General features: G+C 42.5%; 1 protein-coding gene across 13 annotated transcripts in view; it reads right to left on the reverse strand.

Annotated features, from left to right (window-relative positions):
• Window positions 1-10,018: 10,018 nt before the first annotated feature.
• CFLAR (CASP8 and FADD like apoptosis regulator) overlaps window positions 10,019-23,443 on the reverse strand; it is a 41,063-nt gene continuing 27,638 nt past the window's right edge. For 10 of the 13 annotated variants that reach the window (XM_008687350.2, XM_040642021.1, XM_040641978.1 and 7 more), the window contains 4 exons: window positions 22,024-22,073; window positions 21,221-21,302; window positions 12,859-13,369; window positions 10,845-11,380 (listed from right to left, as the gene is read on the reverse strand). In XM_008687350.2, coding sequence (XP_008685572.1) covers window positions 11,242-11,380; window positions 12,859-13,369; window positions 21,221-21,302; window positions 22,024-22,073 — 782 coding nt within the window. In that variant the 3' untranslated portion in view covers window positions 10,845-11,241. Of the gene's footprint in view, window positions 11,381-12,858; window positions 13,370-21,220; window positions 21,303-22,000; window positions 22,074-23,443 lie in introns of all 13 variants that reach the window. The other 3 variants (XM_008687349.2, XM_040642036.1, XM_040642028.1) reach the window with 3 other exon arrangements.

The raw sequence follows: 23,443 nt of genomic DNA on the forward strand, positions 1-23,443 counted from the left end.
GTGTACAGCACGGAACTGGGCACGATTAGAAAGGAAAGGTGAATAAAATGCATCTGCCTTCAAGTAATTATGATTACTCCCATTTTTTGATCCCTTCTTTTCTGATGAACTGTCTAAAGTCAATGTTATTAGCTACATTCAGTAGATGAGGAAATCAAAGTTCACAGATGCAAAGTATCTTGCCATCATCCCAAAGCTAGGAAGAGATGGGGATTCTAGGTCTCTCTGATTCCAAATCCCATGCTTTCGGTCCCAAGGCTATGGCTGCCTGTACCTCCAGGTATGCCGTGGTATCTGTAACCACAGGGCAGGGTGTGGTGATGCTACAACAGGGCTTCACCTAAGTGCCACAGGGGCCCCAGGAACAAGGGATGAATCCTGATGGAGATGCCTTGGAGGAGGAGGAGGTATTTGAGCTGAGCTTGGAAAGTAGAAGTAGAATAGAGACACACGAAGTAAAACTTCAGCTTTTATCCTAGTACTCAGCGGAAACACCTGCACCAAGTTATGGAGGTGAGATGGTATGCTGTTTTATTTGTAGTCAGTATTTCATACTTCTTCCAAATTAGAGCACAGTAACTGAGCACGTGCTGATGGCAAGTTGAGAGTAATGGAAAGAATAAACATTTCTTACAGCATCTTTCCTGATTCGTTGCAGTCAACTGAGTCTACATGAAGAGCCAGTCAAAACCTATATAGCCTTTTACAGTGATGGGGGACTGCCACTGCCCTAGTGACAAAAGGGAAATACTGGATTGTTTCTTTAGTTCCGCCTTCCGAGTGGCTGGTGGTGGCAGTGGTAGGCTTTCCTTTACATCCAGGCTTTGGTCCAAGTTCTCCATCCTCCAGGTTTATATAGGGGAACTTTATAGGTATATACTTGTGAACTAAAAAAATGGACACAAGTGATGGGGTCTGATGGGTATGCCAGCTGGAGAAGGGCTCTGTGCCTTGAAATTTTCAGTCCAACCCCTGGTCCTGAGGTAGCAGCCTCTTCTGATTAGCCATCCCATCCCCAACTTCCAGGCCCTCCTCCCCCACTCATTCCACACTTTATCCACACACTCCAGACCTTACCAGAACCAGTTTTATTCTTAGTATATGAGAGCATGGTGAAGCCATGTACTAAAGGGGAAGACTCTCCCAGGTAAGGATCCCAGCAGAGATGTCCAAATAGTGAACTGGCAGGAGATTGTAGCTAGACAAGTAAAGAGTGACCCATTTTGGATTCACTATCCTAGAAAGCTATCTGTTTTAGCATGCTCTTTTCTTACTACAAAAGAGATAATTAAAAAAAAAAAAAGAGGGGGGTGAGCTCCCAATATTTAAAGTAGAAAAGCTGAAAAATGGAGAAACCCACAGTCACTGGTAGTCTATAACTACCTTAAAATTTTTGTATATAGGGTGCCTGGGTGGCAGAATCAGTTAAGGGTCCGACTCTTGGTTTCAGCGCAGGTGGTGATCTCGAGCCCTGCATCAGGCCCCACACCCCGCATCAGGCTCCACACTAAGCATGGAATCTGCCTAAAACTCTCTCCCCCCATGCCCATCCCCCCCAACGCACTCTCCCTTTAAAATAAACAAATAAATCTTCTAAAAAGAAAATTTTGTGGGCACCTGGGTGGCTCAGTCAGTAAGCTTCCGACTCTTGATTTCGCTCAGGTCATGATCTCAGGGTCGTGAGATCATGTTGGGCTCTGCGCTCAGTGCAGAGCTTGCTTGAGATTCTTTCTCCCTCTCCTTCTGCCCATCCCCCAACTCATGTGCTCTCTCTCTCTCTCTAAAATACATAAATAAAATCTTTTAAAAAAAGAAAATTTTAGTATATATCCTTTCACTTTTCTATGTGTATATTATTTTCCAAAAATTGAATTGTGCTGTACAATTTTCTTTTTTCACTTAATAGCACACACATATTTTTCTCCATATCATTAAATAGTCTGAAAACATGATGTGTAGCGGCTAAATGATATTCCCTTCCATGGACGTACCATACTTATTTAACCAATTTCTAATTATCAGACATTTAATATGTTTCCAATCTTTTGCTATCGTGAACAATGCAGCATAGAAGATAGTTATAGATAAATCTTGGCACATATTTATAATTATTTTTGTTGGACGAACCTAAATGTAGAACTAGGAAGCTGATCTATAAATTCACCATTTCCCAGTCTGTGAACCCTGAATGTCTTTCATCTTACTTTCTTACTTAAATGAGTTTGGGACAAGTAGCTAGGTAAATCTGAAGTGACAAAACGTCAAAGTTCCATGATGATATTTCCTAAAAGAACTCAATAAACTAACAATAGATTGTCTAGGAAACTAGGCGGATGTGGTTAAGAGTAAAAAAAAATTTTTTTAAGATTTTATTTATTTATTTGACAGAGAGAGAGAGAGCACAGCAGGGGGAGCAGTGGGCAGAGGGAGAGGGGAAAGCAGACTCACCGAGCAGGTAGCCCAATGCAGGACCCAATCCCAGAACCCTGAGGTCCTGACCTGAGCCAAAGGCAGACACTTAACGACTGAGCCACCCAAGTTCCCCAAGAGTAAAATATTTTTAATGCTGTTCTAAGAAAATTTAAAAATAACCAAAAATGTGTCAGAGACCTAAATGTAAGAGCTAAAATCATAAAACTCCTACAAGAAAATATGTGTAACTCTTCATGACCATGCATTACGCAATAGTTTCTTACATATGATGCCGAAACTTTTAAGCAACAAAAGAAAAACGGATCAGTTTTGGACATCAACAAAATATACACATTTTGTGCTAGAAAAGACCCTATCCAGAGAGTGGGAAGACAACACCTAGAATGGAAACAACTATTTGCAAATCTTATATCTGATAATAGACTAGTACCCAGAATATATAAAGAATAATTATGGGGCACCTGGGTGGTTCAGTCCATGAGCTGAGTGATTGCCTTCAACTCAGGTCATGATCCCAGGGGTCCTGGGATCAAGCCCCGCATCAAGCTACCCCTTCCCCACACTGGGCTCCCTGCTCAGTGGGGAACCTGCTTCTCCCCTTCCCTCTGCCTGCTACTCCCCTTGCCTGTGCTCTTTCTCTCTCTGTCAAATGAATAAATTAAAAAAAACTTAAAAAAATAATAATAATTACACCAGAACAATAGAAAGACAGTTAAAATGGGAAAGGATTTGAATAGATGTTTCTACAGTGAAGATATACAAATGGCCAATACGTACATGAAAAGATGTTCAACAACATTAGTCATTAAGGCAAATAAATCAAAACCACAATGAGATACCACTTCATTCCCAGTAGGGTGGTTATAATAATTTAAAAAAAAAGACAAACAAAAACAGGGATGTGGAGAAATTGGAACCTTTATACACTGCTGATGGAAATGTAAATACCCAAGCGAACTGAAGACATGTATTCACACAAAAATTTACACATGAATACTCAGAGCAGCATAATTCATAAAGGCCAAAAAAGTGGAAACAATCCTAATTTCCATCAGTTGATGAACAGATAAACAAAATGTGCTATATCCTCTACAATGGAATATTATTCAGGCATAAAATAAAACCAAGTGCTTATGTATTCTTCAACATGGATGAATCTTGAAAACATTATGCTTAATGGAAGAAGTCAGATACAAAAGGAAACCTATTGTATGATATGAAATATCCAGACTAGATCAATGTGTAAAGATAGAAAGTGGATGAGTGTTTGCTCAGGGGCTGGGGAGAAGGAGAGAATAGGGAATGATGGCTAATATGTATGGAGGATCTTTTTAGGTAGATGAAACTGTTCTGAAATTAGATTGTGGTGATATGCACAATTGTGAATATATATTCAGTGACTTGTACACTTTAAAAGGATTGATTTTATAAAAGGTGAATTATATCTCAGTGAAACAAGAAAGGGAGATCTGGAATATGTCACTATCAGATGTCACAGACAACCTTGTGATTGTTAACTGTGTGTATCAACTTGTTGGCTAAGGGATACCCAGAGAACCAGTAACTTACTTCTGGTTATGTCTGTAAGGATGTTTCTGGAAGGGATTAGCATTTAAATCAGTAGACTGAGTAAAGAAAATCTGCCCTCAGCAATGTGGGTGGGCAACATCTAACCCATTATTGGTCTAGTAAAGAGGAGGGGGAAAGGCAATTCTCTTTTTGAACTGGGTTGGTCATCTTCTTCTACCTTAGGACATTAAAGCTCCTGGTTCTCTGGGCCTTTGGACTCCAGGACTTACACCAGCAGCCCCTGCTCCCCACTCCATCCCTCACCCCACCCCCAGCCACACTCTTACTGTGTATGCGCTGGAGAATCTTGAAGATTTCAAAAGAGGGAGGTGACAAAGCTGCAGTTACAGAGACTCTCCAGGTTGCCATGTACGAAGTAATCATAGATTTAAGAGGCTGGAGACAGGATCAGTGAGAAAGCTATTCTTATAGTTCAATGGAGAGATCATGAAAGCCGGGGGGTAGAGGAGGCGGCTGTAATGATGGAGATAGATGGAAAAGACATTATAGGTACAGAACCAACCCATCCGGAAAACAGGGGGATGAAGAAACATAGGATAGGGTGGATCAAGGCGAAAATGGTGTTCTGGAGGCTCTGTTAACTGAAAGTGGAGACACAGGCAGAAAAGCAGATTTGGAATGGAGGTTTTGTTTGTATCTGGAGTACACTGAGTTTGAGGTCCCCAAAGGAAATGTAGTGGAAACATTTGCCAGGAAGTTGCAGGGTGAGATTTGAATTTGAAGAGTCTGGGCTAGAAATATTCAACAAGTTAGCAGCACAGGAGTAGTAGTTGAAGCTACAAGGTTGTTAGAATAAGAGAACATATAAAGAGAGAAAACAAAGGAATGATCCTTGTGCATATCCACATCTATGGATCTGGAGGAGAGAGATACTGGGAAGACTTGGTCAGAAAAGTCCTTGGTAGAACTCTAGGGCGGAATACCCTAGAGAAGTAGGAAGGGGACAATGACCCCATAGAATCTATGGACTACTAGTCTGGTAACTGTGGTGCAAGTTACCCTTGGATCTTGTAGATTTGGCAGAATGAGTACGGTGAAATCCAGATAGCAAGGAAGTATGGAGTAAATGGGTGAAAGAAGAGAGAGGAGAGTAGTCTAAAACAGACATAAGACAGTGGCTTGAAAGAGAGGGACTTTATTTAATGGGGAGTCAGAGCTTGTTTTTGGACTGAAGGATAAAAAGAGAGAGAGAGAGAGATTAAAGATGAAAGACAGTTGAAATAATGCTCAGTCTTGACAGAAGACTGAGTTATGCCAGAAGAGGCACTAAGAAAGGGATGGGAATCCTGGGTTTGCAGCAGGAAGTCCTTACCAAATAAGGAAGAAAAGATGTTACTCGTATCATTTAAACAGTGAAAAATTGTGAATAGCCTAAATATGATACAAAGCATGGATACAGACATGACCACTTGAATGAAAAGAAAAAGTGTTAAATATTATCCCTTTTATGTTTAAAATAAATACATTAAGTGTGTTTATATATTAAACAAACTGGACCCTTTTACAATATGTAATTTTTATTTTATTTTTTAAGTCACAATATGCGCTTTGTATACAAAGAAACAAATAATACAATTGCATTTATTTAAAACTCCCAACATGCTACCTATATTGGGTCTATTGGTATATTCAATATAAAGCTCTACATATGAAGATCAAAACAAAAAAATGAACACAGACATGAACCTTACCCTTTGCACAAAAAGTAACTCAAAACGATGATACACTTAAATGCAAAATGCAAACCTCTACAATTTCTGGTTAAGAACAAACGAAAGGGTGGCACCTGGGTGGCTCTGTCATTAAGCATCTGCCTTCAGCTCAGGGCATGATCCCAGGGTCGTGGGATCGAGCCCCGCATCGGGCTCCCTGCTCCTCTAGGAGCCTGCTTCTTCCTCTCCCACTCCCCATGCTTGTGTTCCTTCTCTCACTGGCTTTCTCTTTCTCTGTCAAATAAATAAAAAATAAAATCTAAAAAAAAAAAAAAAAAAGAACAAAGGAAAGGGGTGCCGGGGGTGTTCAGTGGTTAGGTGTCTGACTTTGACTCAGATCATGATGTCAGGGTCCTGGGATCTGACCCCGCCTTGGCCTTCACACTCAGCAAGGAGTTTGCTTGTCCCTCTGCCCCTCCCCCTGCTTGTGTTCCTTCTCTCACTGGCTGTCTCTCTCTGTCAAATAAATAAAAAATAAAATCTAAAAAAACAAACAAACAAAGGAAAGGGGTGCCGGGGTGTTCAGTGGTTAGGTGTCTGACTTTGACTCAGATCATGATGTCAGGGTCCTGGGATCTGACCCCGCCTTGGCCTTCACACTCAGCAAGGAGTTTGATTGTCCCTCTGCCCCTCCCCCTGCTTGCGTGCAAGCACGCATGATCTCTCTCTCAAATAAATAAATAAAATCTTTAAAAAAAAATAACATAGGAGAAAGTTTAGGTGACCTTGGGTTTGCTGATGATTTCTGAGATACACACTAAAAGCACAATCCAGGAAAAAAAAAAACCCAAACAACTCTAAGTTGAATATCATTAAAATAACAAACTTCTACCATAGACTGGAAGAAAATATTTGTAAAACATATCTAATAAAGGACATATATCCAAAACACCAAAGAACTCTTTTTCTAAAAAAAGATTTTATTCATTTATTTGACAGAGAGGGCGCACAGCAGTACAGCAGGGGGACAGGGAGAAGCAGACTCCGGGCTGAGCAAGGGGCTCAGACTCCAGGCTGGGATCAGGATCAGAGCCAAAGGAGGACACTTAACCAACTGAGCCACCCAATAAGAGGGGTGCCTGGGTGGCTCAGTTGGTTAAGCAACCTTTTGGTTCAGGTCATGATCTCAGGATCATGAGATCAAGCCCCAAGTTGGTCTCTGCGCTCAGCAGGGAGTCTGCTTAAAGATTCTCTCCCTCTCCCTCTCCCTCTGCCCCTCCCCCTTCTCTCTCCCTCTGCCTCTCTCAAATAAACAAATCTTAAAAAAAAAAACAAAACACCTCACCAGTAAGAAAACAAATAGCCCAGTTTAAAAATGGGCAAAAGAGGGGCGCCTGGGTGGCACAGCGGTTAAGCGTCTGCCTTCGGCTCAGGGCGTGATCCCGGCGTTCCGGGATCGAGCCCCACATCAGGCTCCTCTGCTATGAGCCTGCTTCTTCCTCTCCCACTCCCCCTGCTTGTGTTCCCTCTCTCGCTGGCTGTCTCTATCTCTGTCAAATAAATAAACAAAATCTTAAAAAAAATAAAAAATAAAAAAAATAAAATAAAAATGGGCAAAAGATTTGAACAGACATCTCAACAAAGAAGATATACAGATTTCAAATAAGGATACACAGAAATGCTCACTACCATGCCATTAGGTACTCACTACCGTGCCATTAGGTAATCGCAAATTAAAACGTGTTATCACTCTACATCCATTAAAATGGCTAAAATCCAAAACACTAACACCATCAAATACTGGCAAGGATGTGAAGCAACAAGAACTCTGCAAAATGGTATAGCCACTTGGGAATACAGTCTTGTGTTAGTTCCAGAGTTAAACATAGGCTTACCATACAATTCAACAATTGTGCTCCTAGGTATTTCCCCAAATGAGCTAAACACTTGTATCCACACACAAAAATCAACACACAAATGTTTATCACACCCTTTTTCACAATGCCAAAACCTGGAAGCAACCAAGATGCATGTAAAACATATAGGTAGCTCAGATTTTCAGTGTGCATACATTTTTAAACAATAATTAGAAAATTAAAATCATCTAGACAAATTTTTCTTTCCTGCTCACCACTTACATATCCCTACAGTGTAGCCCTTATCCTTACAGTTCAAGATGGAAGCTAAGGCTCCAGCCATCACAACTATATTCTAGTCAGCAAGATAGAGGAAGGGATAAAAAGGTGAAGGGCAATAAACAACTACCTTTTAAAATTTTAATTCTAATATAGTTAACATACAGTGTCCTATTAGTTTCAGGTGTACAATATAGTGATTCAACAATTCTATACATTACTCAGTGCTCATCGTGATAAGTGTGCTCTTAATTCCCTTCACCTATTTCACCTATCCCCCCCATGTCCCCTCTGGTAGCCATCAGTTTGTTTTCTGTATTTAAGAGTCTGTTTGCCTCATTTTTTCTTTGTTCATTTGTTTTGTTTCTTAAATTCCATGTATGCGTGAAATCATATGGTATTTGTCTTTCTCTGACTGACTTATTTCACTTAGCGTTACACTCTCTAGATCAATCAAAGTAATATTCCATTATATATAGATATAGATATAGATATAGATATAGATATGGATATGGATATAGATCACATCTTCTTTACCCATTCATCTACGGATGGACACTTGGGTTGTGTTATCTTGGTTATTGTAAATAAAATGCTGCAATAAACATAAGGGTTCATATATCCTTTTGAATTAGTGTTCTTTGGGTAAATAGTGGAATTACTGGATCATATGATAATTCTATTTTTAATTTTTTGAGGAACTTCCATATCATTCTCCACAGCAGCTACACCAGTTTGCATTCCTACCAACAGTGCATGAGGGTTCCTTTTTCTCCACATCCTTGCCAGCACCTGTTAGTTCTTTTTTTTTTAACTTAAATTCAATTTAATTAACATATAGTGTATTATCAGAAGTAGAATTTAGTGATTCTTCAGTCATATGTAACACCTAGTCCTCATTACATCACGTGCCCCCCTTAATGCCTATCACCCAATTATCCCATCCCCTCACCCACCTCCCCTCCAGCAATCCTCAGTTTTTTTCCTAGAGTTCAGTGTCTTTTATGGTTTGTCTCCCTCTCTGTTTTCATCTTATTTTTCCTTCCCTTCCCCTATGTTCATCTGTTTTGTTTCTTAAATTCCATACAGGAGTGAAATCATATGGTATTTATCTTTCTCTGACTGACTTATTTCACTTAGCAGAATACCTTCTAGTTCCATCCACGTTGTTGCAAATGGCAAGATTTCATTGTTTTTGATGGCTAAGTAATATTCCATTGTATGTAGACTACATTCTGTGAAGATTTGTGCCCAGTTACAAATCAGTTTTCTATTACTAGGGAAGAAGAAAATGAGTCTGTGGGATCAGCAAGTGGGATATGAACACAGTCAAAATGACAAGGCTGACCTCAAATTCTGACCTCTTGGCAGCATAAATAACAACCTTAATCCTGAAAACTTGCTCCTAAAATCTCAGAGGGCAAAAAGAGATTCTGATATCAAACACTTCAGAGATAAGAAGGTTTCAAGTGACGCCTACGATGGCCTATTCATGGGAAAAGGTTGAAGGAATTGGGGAATGGGAGAGAACAGCAGATAGGATAGAACAGGGGTAGGGATGAGGGTCAACCAAGGGTTGATTAATCAGTCATCCTAACCAGCAGCTCAGAAAAACAGCCCTGAGACCAGGGGTCCTGCTTCTGGAAAAGAGGGACTAGAGAGAAGTGAGGACAAAAATAAGAAGAGAAGGGTAGTTTTGTTAGTGATGAGGAACCAACTACTTGAAAGTTAAAAGGAATTACCTAGGCTTTAGGGCAGAAGCCAATATTCTCAAACATGTAGACAAATATAGATGAGAATTTGGAAAACAGAAGGAGAAAATATCAGCCATAGTTCTGTCATCCATATGCCACATTGTAATCACTTCTTTCTGGTCTTTCGTTTTCCTATGAGAGGAGTTTTTTTGTTTTATTTTAAGCATAGCTCCAATAAACATACTATTTTGTACTCCTTTCCAGGTAACACAAAAATATGAGCATTTTTCTCATTATGATGTCCTGTCAAGGCCATATTATGAACTGGTTAAGGATTTGGGCCCCAAAGTGGCTCTCTTTAAGGCTTGAGTTTATACCCTAGTATGGGGTGACCATGGGTAAGCTACTTAACATCACTCATTTTCCTTATCTATAAAATGGAAGAAAAATAATGAGAACAATAATACCACCTCGCAGAGCTGTTTTTGGGGGGGATTAAATGAGACAATCCATGTAATTTTGTAATGAGCTAATAAGAGCTCAATGTAAGCTCTTATTATTTATAAACATAATTTTAATGGTCACATAAAACACCAACCACTGAACATATCATCATAACCATACCCTTATTACTGAACACTTGGCAAATTTTCAATTTGGGGCTATTATAAGATTTGAAATATTTTACTGCATTAGCACATAGAGATACACACTATTTAACATCAAGTCAAAACATATAAAAATAAATAATTTTTTTAAAAAACTTTAAATATTTTAAATAATGATCTGCTTTAGGTCATCTCATCAAATCTTAGAAAGAAAGGTTACATGATTAGCTGTAAGATAGCACTTGAGTCCTAGACAGACTAGCAATCTCAAATCACAAAGCCACGGCGATGCACTGAATGTTCGTGCCCCTCACCAAATTCATAGTTTGAAACCCTAACTCTCAATGCGATGATATTAGGAGGCAGAGCATTTGGGGTAATCAGGTCATGAACGTGGAGCTATAACAAGACAGCTTGGTTCCTCTCTCTGCCCTCTGCCATGAGAGGGCACAGCGAGAAGATGGCCATCAGCAGACCCCGAAGCGGGTCCTCCTCAGACATCAGACCTGCCAGCTCCTTGATCTTGGACTTCCCAGTGTCTAGAACTGGGAGAAGTAGGTGTTTCCCTAAGTCCTCCCATCTCTGGTACTTTGTCATAGTAGCCTGAACAGAGGATGACAGCCACCCTGTCTTCACATTCAGGCATTTTTTCTTAGGTACAGAAAAAGAATTGCTCGTTAACTGTGGTGGTTCGTGGTAGGTAAGATTATAAGTGTGTGTTATGTTTCCTTGTTTTGTTGTGTTGTGGTTTTTTTTACTTTTCTGTTGGAGCACGGATACCCACAGCTAACAGACTGTGACTACAACCCTATCTCCATGGCTCCGGTTTACTTGATTGCACAAAGGAAAGCAACATAATCCTGAGGCACCCAACTCAACCAGTACTCGGTTTTTCAAGTTTCACAGCCATTTCCTTCCTAACACTGGCTTGACAAGCTTTCAGCAACAGAGGCCAAAGCCTTCGACCCAGAGGCTTTAGTTCAAACACACCTTCCTGACAACATTCCTCACAGAAGCTCACTTCGGCACATACTGGGACCTCACCTTACCCACATGACACATACACTCACTTGAAAACTACTTCTGGCTAGTGGTGGAGACGGCAGGGCCAGGAAAGGCTTTTGGCTGTTCATTTGCAAGAGAGGATAAGTTTCTTTCTCAGAGTGTGCTGCAGCCAGACGTAGTACCTCTCCTTAGCAGACACTCTGCTGTTCCAATCATACACACTGCTGTTGAGTTCAATGTGGAGTTCCAGGAGTGGGCGTCTTCTGGAGGGAAAGAGAAAGGCAAAAATTAATGCCATGCAAATATCAGAGAGGAGACAGATTGTCATTAGGGTGAAATGAGCCAGCAGATGTGACAGTGCATTGAAACTGTTCCTTTTTAAACGCTCTACAAGCTGCTTACTGAGTGATCCAAACCAGCTTGCAGCACCCCGGCCCAATAACCACAGTCCCCTCACCCAAGGGGCAACTGAGTCTTATCCTGGAGACACGCCAGCGGGATGATAATGCACCTGGATCAGCTATGCAAATGCAGGAGGCATGCCAAGAACACTGCTGGCCCATGGAAAGCTGAGTCATTTCTACTACAGCCCACTCCTCGCTGCTGAGCCACTACTGAGGGGGTCGGGAGGGGGTGTCACAGGCCATGTGATATATTCCTGGGGTCCCCAGAGCTACCACAGAATACATTTCACACATGGCTCCGAAATGTCATTCTAAATTGTTATGAGGGGACAACTGAAAAAGACTGCTAATCTTACATGGAAATAACCTTCTTAAATGAAAACCAGATCACCAAGGTTTGGTTTTCCCTTTGAAAAGTATTCTTGCCAATAAACATCAGAAATGTCTGTAGAACAAAGACTTGCCGATGTGGGGAGTCAGGTACCATTTTCCACCCACCAAACTGTCGAGACAGGGAAACAAAGAACACGCGGTGTCGGGCAGAATTCAGGGACACAAGCGCTCCCGTGCACAGCGCGTGTAACTGTCCTAGAGGACAATCTGGTAAGTTGTATCCATGCCTTTAAAAATGCATGTCGTTTGACACAGCCATTCTTCTGGGAATTTTCCTCGAGATAACAGTACGGATAAGCACAAATACTGAGCTCCAAAGATACTGAACGCTTTCCTTTTATGAAAGCAAGACACCTTCCAATGACTGAAAATGGGTCAAGTGAAGTACGCCACAGACATATTCTGGACTGCTCCGCAGACATTAAAATGGCGCTGTAAAATGATACACTGTTACACCAACGAAAGGCAGGTTATAAAGTAAGAGTAGATGATGATTCCACTTTGGTTTTAAAAACATTCAGATATGATTGTGCAGGTATCCAACAAAGATCTGGAAGGCAATACGCCAAGATGTGGCTCACAGAGACTGATCTAATAAGTAGGCCTGTAACTGCTTGTTATATTCTGCTTTGGCATTTATATTTCATGGGTTTTATTTTTAATAAGGAGGATGTACTGCTTTTGTCATTAAAAAAAAGATAATTAAAAATGTCTTTATTTTGTTGAACAACATCCAAACTACAAGCTGACTATCAAGTGACCTCCTGAAGCACAAAGCCCTAATGAAATGTCCTCCTCCTAAGGCAACCCCAACAGGGAATAAAAAATCCTCTTCTCCCTGAAGAGAAGAGCATCCAGCGTGGCACAGTGGTCATCTCCATCTTGGTAGCAAGAGAAGAGACAAGTGGTCCAGGGATGGGCCACAGCCTACCCAGGTGGCTCACCTTTCTTTCCCCAGTTTCTGGGAAAGGCACTGCAGGTACAACGACGGACAGCTGGAAGACCGTTCCAACAGGGACACGTCCGCCTTGCACAGGCTCCAGAGGAAGTCAGCTTCTCGGTGGATGGTACATGGCCCAGGCTGCTTGGCTTTGGATTCCAAGTTGTTGAGCTCTGGCCCGTCCACCTCCAGCAAGCTGCTGTTGTCCAGTGGGCTCTCTGATGCCACATAGTTCTGAATAAAAAAGAGCTTTGGCTTCCCTAAGAGAGAAGGGCATGCGTCTCCCATGAACATCCTCCTGATCTGATCCAAAGGGAACCCTGAGTGTGTCTGATCCACGCCAAACACACTCTGGGAGCCACCTCGGCTCACCAGGACACACACAAAGCTGTCGTAGTCTTGGTGTTGGGGCATGCAGGCAACTTGGCGAAGTATCTGGATTATACTGTCCACACTCAGATACAAGAAATACTGGACTTCATAGCCCAGGGAAGTAAAGGTGTCCCGAAGAAACGCTGGATAAAATAAACAAACACACACAGAAAACAACACTAGCGTGAGAAAACCTTAAGAGACACCGGCTAGCAATTCTAAGCATAGTCTGATCTCCATTACTTATCCATTTCTGCTTTTGTCCCTGCATCTTTTGAGGTTTTGAAGGACCTGAGCACCGGGTTGGAAGGAATCAACGTGAAACACACGACATTCATGTCCCAGGTTCTCGGTTACCATCTGTCCCTGCCTGAGGCGACCTCAGGCACATCTGGCCACAGGCATGGACTGAGTCCACTTCTAGTCCAAGGCAACCAAAGAGGGAACAAAACTTCTTCTCTTCAACCAAAACAAAGTTGGGGATTTTTCAAAAGGCTCTTTCTTAAACTAACACACAAGAATGTAGGAGATGGATGCGTTTGCAGAGCGTAGATCCAAATGGCTGCAGAGAGGATGGCCCGGGTCACGAGTTCCCTCATCCCCACAGGCTGTGGGCTGATACAGAGGCCCCACATTGAAGTCGTGACCATTTCCAGACTCTCCAGTTCCTCTCACGGCCTGCTTCCCAGTGTTACCTCTGACTGAGCAGTGGGAGCCCTTAGCTAAGACTCCCTGCAGTGCCCCCAAGATTCTTCTCCGCGTTTCCAGGAATCCTGGATTGACTTTGCCTGCAGAACAGTGGAAGGCAGAGGAAAAGGCCGACTTTATGCCAGACAAGCCTGCCTTCTAGCAATGACCTTACTACACCTGTGGGCTGCATGACCTCAAAGAAGTGGGTCTCCCCAGCTTTAAATGGAAGTGATGATACCCACCCTGTGAACGTGCTGTGAGGATTAAATGAGGTAATACAAATAAAGCTCCTGGGGCCCTATTCCCTCTTTTAAAAAATCTCGTTTCCATCTTTTAGAAATTTCTATAGTCTACCCAGTCCATTTCTTTCCCATCTGCTCAGTTTGCCTTCATTAGAGAAGTAAATACAGTCTCCTGAGTAAATACAGCCTCCTGCTTTGTTATATCTTTCTAATAGCAGAGACAGACATCTTTCTCTTCCTCATTAAAAATTTCACATCCCTTTGAGCCACCCATTAAGTTTCTGTTCCTTGTCTGAGGCATGCCTCCACTTCCTAATTCATTTGTAGAATTAGAAACTATTCTTCCCTAAGCTAAACAGGCATCTCTGAATTCAGATTGTTATCCAAACTCTTAGCCAACTTTTCTGGATTTCTCTCCATGTCTCATGACTCTTCATCCCCCGGGGTATGGTCTTCCAGAAGTCTACCACTGCTTCCACCCCAAATCAAACAACACACTAGTAATTAGAACAGATACAACTTCTACCAAGGAACACAAGGGCCCCATCTCATACCAGTGCAGGCATCACAGAAAGGAGAGGTAAATAACTCCCCTGAAATTACCATGTAACTGTTTGCCACAAATTGTCAACTCTCTACATTAAATGGAAACAACGTGAGGTCTGAATAGTCACAAATAATTCAAAGACTCATAGCTTCAGCCAATAGTTTGAGCCTTCTTGCCCTGAAAACTTCACCAACCACTAATAAACTATAAAAGTCAAAGTCAGCTATTGCAATTTCTCTTCTGGCTTCTCAACAGGAAATAGGAAGAGAAAGACAGAAAAAGGTACACAAACTTGGGTAAACAAAAAGCTGGAAAAACCAGCCACTGGACAAATAAGAGCTCTCCTGAGTGTTCTGAGTTAATTCACTGAGCCCCTGGGCAGTACCTGGATATGTTCACATCGGGTCTAGCAGAACTTCCCACTCAGGAGAGCTGGGATTATTTGTGACCCCACATCTACCAGATATGGCAGTTATAAATATGTCCACAAATTCTCTGACGCTCGTTCCTTAAAAAGGGTAATTCTCTGCCCCTTGAATGTGGACCATGCTTGGTAACTTATTTGTAATGAACATGGCAAAAGGGATACGATGTGACTTTCGAAGCTAGATCATAAAAAGGATACAGTCTCTACCTGGCTCTTTCTCTCTTTTGAACAGCTCCCTCTGGGGGGAGCCAGCTACCATGTCACGAGAACACTCAAGCAGTCCTGCGGAGAAGCTCGCGTGAAGAACGTGCACCAACTGCACAGCCACATGAGTGAGCCACCTGAGAGGACCCTTCAATCCCAGTCAAGCCTTTGGATGACCCCAGCTAAAATCTGACCACAATCTGCCAAGACACTCTGGGCCAGAAGAGCCCAGCTAAGCTATTCCTAAATTCCTGCTCCATAGAAACTGTGAGAGATATAAATTAATATTGTTGTTTTAAGCCACTAAATTTTGGAGTGATTTGCACACATTATTAGATTAATAATTCAACAGGTAAATCAGGATAAGGGAATGATAATTACCATTACTTAAGGATGTAGTTAGGCTACCTACTTTTCATCTGGCCCACAGGTAAGGGTGAAAAAAAAAAGAATTATATATCATGTAATAACGGAGAGATATAAAGAAGGTGCCAATCTCCTTAAAACCCCATGATAAATATTATGAGGGACATGAAGGACATGATACACGGGTTGCTGGAGAACCTAATAACAGCTCACTTGTCCCCACAGGATCTCACGGTGGTAGAAAAAGCCCACCAGCACAGCCCCCTGGACTTCACCTCAGCAGGCGTAGGAAAGCCTTCCATACCCGGTACTGCGCTCAGGTTGGAACACAGGACTGGACAAAGAGCATCCAGACAAGGACCCCAGTTCCATCACTAGTGTTTTATTCCCGTCTTCCTTTGAAGACTCATATGTCATGGCGTATTCTTTCCTCCAGGGGGCAGAGGCAAACAGGGAAACACCAGACTCAAAGCTATTGTTTACTTCTCTCAGACTGACTCACTTCCCTCAAAACCCTCCCTGCACTGATAAGATTTTTCCTCCCTTATCGAAATCCTCGAAACAAAGCCATAGTCTGTCTTTCCATGCTGGTGTGCAGGGGTCAGGGACAGAACAAGGGCTGTCCCGTGCCTTCCATCTCTTTGTTTTTTTCTGGCTTCCCTGTGGGTTCTGGCTAGAGTGGAGACTGTCACACAGCAGTGAGCAGGCAGCTGCATGGGACCAGCAAAAGAGGAACCAGTCTTGGAATCACAAGATCTAAGTTTAAATCCTGGCTCCTCTACCTATCCACTGGGTCTGAACCTTGCCTGGACCTGGGAAAACTAACTTACGCCAACAGAGGGGCTAGGAAGGGGATGGGAATCCGACGTCTGGGGCAGGAAGTGCTTACCTAATAGAACAAGAATAAAGGGGAGGTAAAGCCAAAAACATGACAGGTCCCCAAAAGCCAGTAAGAACAGCAAATCTGGAGGGGCCTCAGACCAAGATGGAGCCTCCGTTAAATATCCCTCTGGCTGCACTGTCACCCCAGTAGACACAGCCTGAAGTCACTGTAGTCGAGATTTCCCATAATGTCACATCTTTCCTCTATCAGAGAGGGAGGACTGATGCTAGCTGGCATTTACAACTTTCTTGGGCCAACAAGAGCATGGATATAGCCCGGTCTGATTTATAAGATCAAGGGAGTAATGATGGGGTGGGTTTGAACAAATTAACTGTCTTAGTTTATTCATCTGTAATTAATGTGATTAATACTAATGCCTATACCATGTTCTTCAAAAGGTGCCTGTGAGGATCCGGTGAGATGTCTGTAAAGACACTTAGCAAACTATGAGTGCTTACTCAAATGTAAGATATTAATTTTAAAGAAAATAAAGGCAGGGATGCCTGGGCGGCTCAGTTGGTTAAGCGGTTAAGCGTCTGCCTTCGGCTCAGGTCATGATCCCAGGTTCCTGGGATTGAGCCCTGCATCCGGGCTCCCTGCTCAGTGGGGAGTCTGCTTGTCCCTCTGCCTCTGCCCCTCCCCCTGCTGATGCTCTCTCGCTCTCTCTCTGACAAATAAATAAAATCTTTTTGAAAAAGAAAAGAAAGGAGCCTGCAGCACATCTCTCTCATGGAAGCTTCTCCTTAGAAGGGACTCCACAGGGAAGTCTCTCTAGCCTGCATTAAAATGGGCTGGGGGCAGTCAGATTGTGTCACATTTATCACAGGAGCTGCCTTGCCATTTCCCTCAAATAGGGGAAGAAAAACTTGGATGCTGAGTTTGGAAAATAAAACCTCAACAACTGCAGAAGTCACACTTCTCCTTCCGCCCGCCCTGGAAACCCCACTCCTGACCCAGCCCTACTTCTATAAACCTCAACTTCCCAAAATGATGAGTTTTTATGTGGCTTTGCAGTTAGGACAAGGACTAGGGTCAGCACCACCCACAGCTTTGGGGCAACTGAGATGATATCCAAAAAACTAAATACAGTAAAAAGTCGTGAAGCCATTCATTTAGAATTTGTTTTCATCTAAAATGAGTTCACATTCCTGTGCCTGGTTGGCTTAGTCAGTAGAGCATGTGATCAAGAGTTCAAGGCCCACCTGGGGTGTGGAGATTACTTAAAAATAAAATCATAAAACAAAATAAAATGAGTCTGCATTAATCTTGACACAATCTATAAAAAGAAGTCCATTAAATAAATGTATAGAATAACTAAGAAAGAGGGAGTGCTTCATTAGTCTATTTACCACTACTTAATGAGCACCTTGAATGAGCCCAGTTCTAATTACAATAAAGCATACAAAGGGGCACCTGGGTGGCTCAGTTGGTTAAGCTTCTGCCTTTGGGTCAGGTCATGATCCCAGGGTCCTGGACCCTGGGTTGGGCTCCCTGCTCAGCAGGAAGCCTGATTCACCCTCTCCCTCCACGGGCTGCTCCCCCTGCTTGTGCTCTCTCACTCTCTGTCAAATAAAAAAATAAAATCTTAAAAAAAAAATAGGTATACAAATGGAACACAAGTTGGGCAGGATATTCTTAGTGAGAAGGGGAGTTCTGATGTCAAACATAAATGTGAAATGCAACGTTAAGACTTAAATAAGTTTCTTTATGGGAGAACTGCTCAGTCTTTAAGACCAATGCAAATCTCCAAAGGAGGAACAAACTATTCATCATTTCTCAAATTCGCTTGACCCCAAAACTCATGTTTTAAAAAGTTCCTCTTCCTATGTTGCAGAAACACTATATTTCATGTTGGGAAATACAGACGAAGTACCTGCCCTTCAAGGAGCCTACTGTCTAGTTGGGGAGCTTATAAATACGCACAAATAATGACTGACATGTCACACAGTACAGTGGGATTTTAGGTAAAATAAACGGTCGGAGGAGGGACCATCTGTGCTGAGACACCTGGAGATGAGATTGTGGTAAAGGCATAATTTAAGCAGGGACTTGACCAAACAGAAGAAAGGGAAGGCCCCCCAAGTAGGGGAGATGATCGTGAACAAGGACAGAGGAATGAGTGACTTAGGAAGCGGGTGGCAGAGTCAGCTTTGTCTAAGTCTGACTTTTCGTTTGTTTCCATAGACCAATTAAGGGGTTTGAATGGACAACCTACATTCACTCAAAATTAAACTACTTTTAATATACCTTCCTTTTAAGTACAAATGGTTACTATAATTCCTTCTGGACTAGCTTTTCTTTTCTTTTTTTTTTTTTTTTAAAGATTTTATTTATTTATTCGACAGAGATAGAGACAGCCAGCGAGAGAGGGAACACAAGCAGGGGGAGTGGGAGAGGAAGAAGCAGGCTCACAGCGGAGGAGCCTGACGTGGCGCTCGATCCCACAACGCCGGGATCATGCCCTGAGCCGAAGGCAGACGCTTAACCATTGTGCCACCCAGGCGCCCCTGGACTAGCTTTTCTTAGGAGAAAACAGTATCAATAATAAGCCTGCCTATTGCATGTCAAAGAGGCTTTTGGGTACCTCAGGTGGCCTCAAAGTACTCTATCATGTATCCACAACTCCTCGTCCACAATTCAGAAACCCCAAAAGCTCTGAAAACTTTGTTCTTTTCCCCGATTCATTCTGTGGCAAAACCTTTCCTGAACCGATGAGAGGCTATTGATGGTCTTTATTCCACTTAGAGTGAACATCCATTCAGTTTGATGTAGAAATGGTAATGTATGGGCTCTAAGCCCTTCACAAGTGTGAACTCATTCACATCTCCCAGCCTCCCCAAGAGGTAGGTCCTATTATCTACCCATTTATAGAAGAGAAACTGAGGGGCAGCTGGGTGGTGCTGTCAGTGAAGTGTCCCACTCTTGATTTCCGCTCAAGTCCTGATCTCATGGGTAATGATCTCATGGGTCGTGGGATCGAGCCCACAGGTCAGCCTCCATGCTCAGGAGGGAGTCTGCTTGAAGATTCGCTCCCTCTGCCCCTCCCCCAATGTGTGTGTGCACGCACACTCTATCTCTCAAATAAATCTTTAAAAAGAAAAAAAAAAAGGAGACTGAGGCTTACAGGGGCTAGGAAAATACTCCAAGGTCACAAGCTAGGACATGGCAGAGCCATGATTCAAACCCACACAGTCCTATTCCAGGACCAACTCTGACCATGCTCCTATAATGCAGGAAAACACAAACACACATTCAATCCCAGCGCACAAGAGGCAAACACAGACCCCGGGTTTTAGTCACAAATTCACAGCAGGTCATGGCTTTATGATTCTCTTCACACAACAGATATACATCCTGCAGTTGGAAACTTTCTGCCAATGAATGAAACAAAACTGACTATAATAGAAAGTGGAAGACGAATACTCTCTTTTAAAGCAGGAAGTTACTCATTGAGGAAATATTTTCTCATTCTTATATCGGTACTAATGGCTAAGAGAGAAAGGACACTTATCTATAGCTGAGGAGTCAGCACATCTCACATCTAACCAGAAATAGGACATGAGAAAAATGAGATCATATCTGAAATCCTGGGAAATTCAACCTAATATTTGCTAATTTGACCTTCTCTTAGATTCTCTTCCCATGGAACTCGCCATGGTAACATTTTAAGCGAGCCTAAAAGACAGATCTGACTCATTCCAAGAATTCTGAAAAGCAAGAAAACTGTGGAAATGGGAAGATCAACCCTTCTGAGGAAGAGATAAATAATTAACCATGTTCTTTCACAATAAGATTCTTATTCTCTCTCACTCATCACCAGTGATTGATTCAGACTGAACAGGACATCCAGCGACAATTGAGCAAGAGAATCAGTTCAGATCCAAAGAAGAGTAACACACAAAGTACAGACCGAGGCCGCCAGCCCAAGGACAGGACGGCAGAACTAAGGAACACGCTGCCTCTAAGCGAACACACATTTATAACAGTTTTAATTTTTCCCCAGAAGAGCTTCCACAGTCTATCTATGGGAAATGATAGGACATCTGATAACACCGAAGCCAGAAAGCCTTCCATTTTCAACCCCACTCTGGATCCCAGGACACCTCCCTGCCGCAGCACCCCGCATGAAAAAGCAAGATTGAAGCTCCCCAACTTTCAACCAGTCACACCTTTGTGCCCGAGACAATGCTATGTGCTCCCCAAATCCCCTTCCCTTTTCTTCCTGGCACACAGCCAGGCTGAGTTCCTTGTCTACGGCAGTTAGGTGGGGCCCCACGAGTGAGTTCGACCAATGGAATGTGGGTGGAAATGATGCCCCTCACTTTTAGGACTGGTCCCTAAAATCCCTTGTGAGATCCTCAGCGCACTTCCTTCAGCCACCAGCCAGGTACAGAGGATCCTGGGGAAAACCCCAAGGCTTCAGATGATGAAGTCACTGAATGATCACGTGGAACGAAGCTCACTCCAGCCTAATCCACACTAGGCTGTGACATGAGAAAGCACCGCCCGCTATGGAAGCCACAGGCTGCCGCCGCAGTTTATTAAAACAGCTGGTGCTGATCACTGATGAACACAGCTTGTCTGGGCCGTGACCTCACTGCGGAGCATCCGTTAATCTGCAGCGTCCATACCCACCTGTGTCATTGCCAATGCAGTCAATTATCAGGCAGATTCCTAGGGGCTTGCTCCGCATCCTGTAGCTGTCTTCTGGTATGTGCTGGAAAGGAAGGCAGGGATTGTTAAAAACTCCGGACACAGCTCTGTTTCCAGAAGGTACCACACATACATCATCTTTTCTTTTGGATTTCCTCAAACGTCCTGTTGCCAGGTGAGTCATTCAATAGACACAGCCTGAAGTCACCACAGCTGACATTTCCCATTAATTTCACATTTTTTTCTCTGTTTAGGTAATGTGCTGAAGACAAGCTGTCTCGGTATTTAATTTTAATGAAAATCAGTCTCTTTACACATGACTTAGCTCTGCAGGATGAAGACAATTTAAAGCTGAGAGAAAGGATGGGTCACATGTTTCCACAGTAACCTGAGGTTATACAAGTAGTATCTTTCCAAACCAGTACAAAAGGAGGCCTTCTAATGCCTCCTTATGGAGAAGGGTTTTGGCCTTTAAAAAAGAAGCCAGAGCAAGTCAAGGTTCGGTGTCACTGCTTACTTATATAGTCAGCAATCACTCCGCTGAGAAGAGAACTGCCACTCTGGAATTTTCCCACACTCCAAAGTTCACGAATGCAATCCACATCAACATTTTCCCTTTGCTCTATCCAATGTTCCCCCTTGGGAGAGCTCCCAGGAGAATGGCACTGGCAGCGTCCTATTCTTGTCACAGAGAACTGTTAACGGACAGATCTTTTAAAGCAGCCAGTGCTCTCCACAGACACTGTGCATACAGTACAATACCAGATCAGATCATTGTTCTGTACCCGCGGTAGGAATGCTCCTGATTCCTGGATGGACGCCTTCACTGATTCTCCTGGCGGATGAGAGAGAAATCATTTACAAAGCTGAAGGAGAACTGAGCCCGCTCCCAGGCTGTCTGGGTTTCTTTATCTCTCAGCTGTTCTCTTCCCTTACTTTCTTCCCCTTACTATCTCTTCCAACCTCACACTGAAGAATCTAACTGATAAGAAAATACATGCCCCCATGCTATGCAGGGGGTAGGTAGAAAAATTGCTTAAATAGCAAGGGAAAAAAGGCTTTCCCTTGCCCTTCTCCAGGTGAGGACCAGGTGACTTGATGAATTTTTAAACAGATAGGGAGAATCCAATAACCTCACCACCCAACTGTATTGATAGCTTTCTTCCATGTGCTGAAACCATGGGCAATGCCTGGAGGGGACAGCCTTAGAGACTGCAGAAAAGGGAACATTTCCTTGTATCTGCCACGTGTGCAACAGATGGCCATGTTTTCCTAGTCCAGGGATACTGAGAGGTCATAAAATAAAATGGCAGTGGCAAGATAAGAGGACAGTGAGCCTAGCAAATGTAGACGAACCTAAAACCAGTAACATTAGGTAAAAATCACTTTATTAGCTCAGAGAGGTGGAGAAACCACCAGTTTTGAAGCCATAAATGGCTGGCTCAAACCCTAGCACCATCACTGAGGAGCTGTGATCTTAGGGAAGGTTCCTCCGAAAGTCTCAGGGTGTTTTGCTTTGTTTGGTTTTTAGGTGCCTAAGATGAGCATACCAACATCTACCTTATAAGATTGTTACAAAAATGAGAATGTCTGAAGACAAGCAAAGAAAATGCCAGCATTTGTAAGGTTTGGGGGAAATGAGTACTTTCAAGTGTGTAAGTTAAAATAGTCTTTTTAGGGGCACCCAGCTGGCTCAGTCAGTAAAGCATGTGACTCTTCGATCTTGGGGTTGTAAATTCAAGCCCCACACCAGGTGTAGAGATGACTTCAAAAAAATAAAATCTTAAAAAAACAAAAAAGAAACAGTCTTTTTAAAGGACAACTGACATTACCTTTTAAACCAACATTCTGCTCCAGAAATTTATCCTAAGGAAATAACAGAGCAAGTATGCAAAAATATCTACCGAATAATTGTTTATAACGGGCCTCAAACTAGAAAAATACTTAAAAATCCACCAACATGAAACTGGCTAAATAAATCATGGTACATATAGTGGATACTATACATGTTAAAAAGGATAAGAAAGATCTTTATGTATTCGACATGAAAAGATATGCAGGATATATTAACTGATAATGGATTATTGAATAACATGGGTAATATTAATCCCAGGTACTTAAAAATATGTATTTGTATGCATATGCTTATACATATATATGCTTAAAAGTAAGAGTCTAGAGGTATACAAATGTTAACAGTGGTCA

The sequence above is a fragment of the Ursus maritimus genome, unplaced genomic scaffold (genome assembly GCF_017311325.1).
Source record: "Ursus maritimus isolate PB19 unplaced genomic scaffold, ASM1731132v1 scaffold_1, whole genome shotgun sequence".
Classification (NCBI taxonomy): domain Eukaryota; kingdom Metazoa; phylum Chordata; class Mammalia; order Carnivora; family Ursidae; genus Ursus; species Ursus maritimus.